This window comes from Tupaia chinensis, unplaced genomic scaffold (genome assembly GCF_000334495.1).
Source record: "Tupaia chinensis unplaced genomic scaffold, TupChi_1.0 Scaffold000195_1, whole genome shotgun sequence".
Taxonomy (NCBI): domain Eukaryota; kingdom Metazoa; phylum Chordata; class Mammalia; order Scandentia; family Tupaiidae; genus Tupaia; species Tupaia belangeri.
Genome location: NW_006159670.1, coordinates 960,973 through 961,533, shown reverse-complemented (window position 1 = coordinate 961,533; position 561 = coordinate 960,973). Strand labels below are relative to the sequence as shown.

Here is a 561-nt window from a genome sequence, read left to right as displayed (position 1 = left end):
GCCAGGGTCCGCAGGCGCCAGCGCAGCCCTCAGCCCGCTCCCGGAGCTCCCAGGCCGCCCTTCTTCCGGGGCGGTCCCGCCCACCGGAAAGGCTTGCTGCCTCCCCCCTCAGCGTCCTCACCGACCGTTTGTTGTAGCGCCTGTCACTCAGCGCCAGGATGGTAACCTTTGACGTGGCGTGTGGATACCGCCTCTCGCGAGAGGAGCAGGACACAGATCCTTCTGCTCTCGAATCTCGCCGGGGAGCTTTCGGGCGCATGCGCACTCCTTACCAAGTCGGTGCTGGGCCGGCAGGTGCGCAGTGATGGGTGGTGGGCTGCGGCGCGAGGGCGGACCTGGCAGTTTGCTTTCTCGCTCTCCCGCTCTCTTTCCGTCTCTTTCTCTCTTTATGCTAACATTAAAATAAGTAAATAACAATGAGTAAAATTAAATAAAGCAATTCTTTTTTAAAAGGATTATTTTAACGAATTATTTATTTAATTCCATTTATTATTATTTTTTAAATTTTGACGAGAGAGCGAGCGAGCGAGCCACCAGGTTCAGGACGAAAACAATGTGAGT

The 561-nt window shown here is 54.0% G+C and overlaps 1 protein-coding gene across 1 annotated transcript in view; it reads right to left on the bottom strand.

Annotated features, from left to right (window-relative positions):
- SRP19 (signal recognition particle 19) overlaps positions 1–259 on the bottom strand; it is an 8,119-nt gene extending 7,860 nt beyond the window's left edge. The window contains exon 1 of the mRNA XM_014587203.2: positions 122–259. Coding sequence (XP_014442689.1) covers positions 122–259 — 138 coding nt within the window. The remainder of the gene's footprint in view (positions 1–121) is intronic.
- Between the last annotated feature and the right edge of the window lie 302 nt (positions 260–561).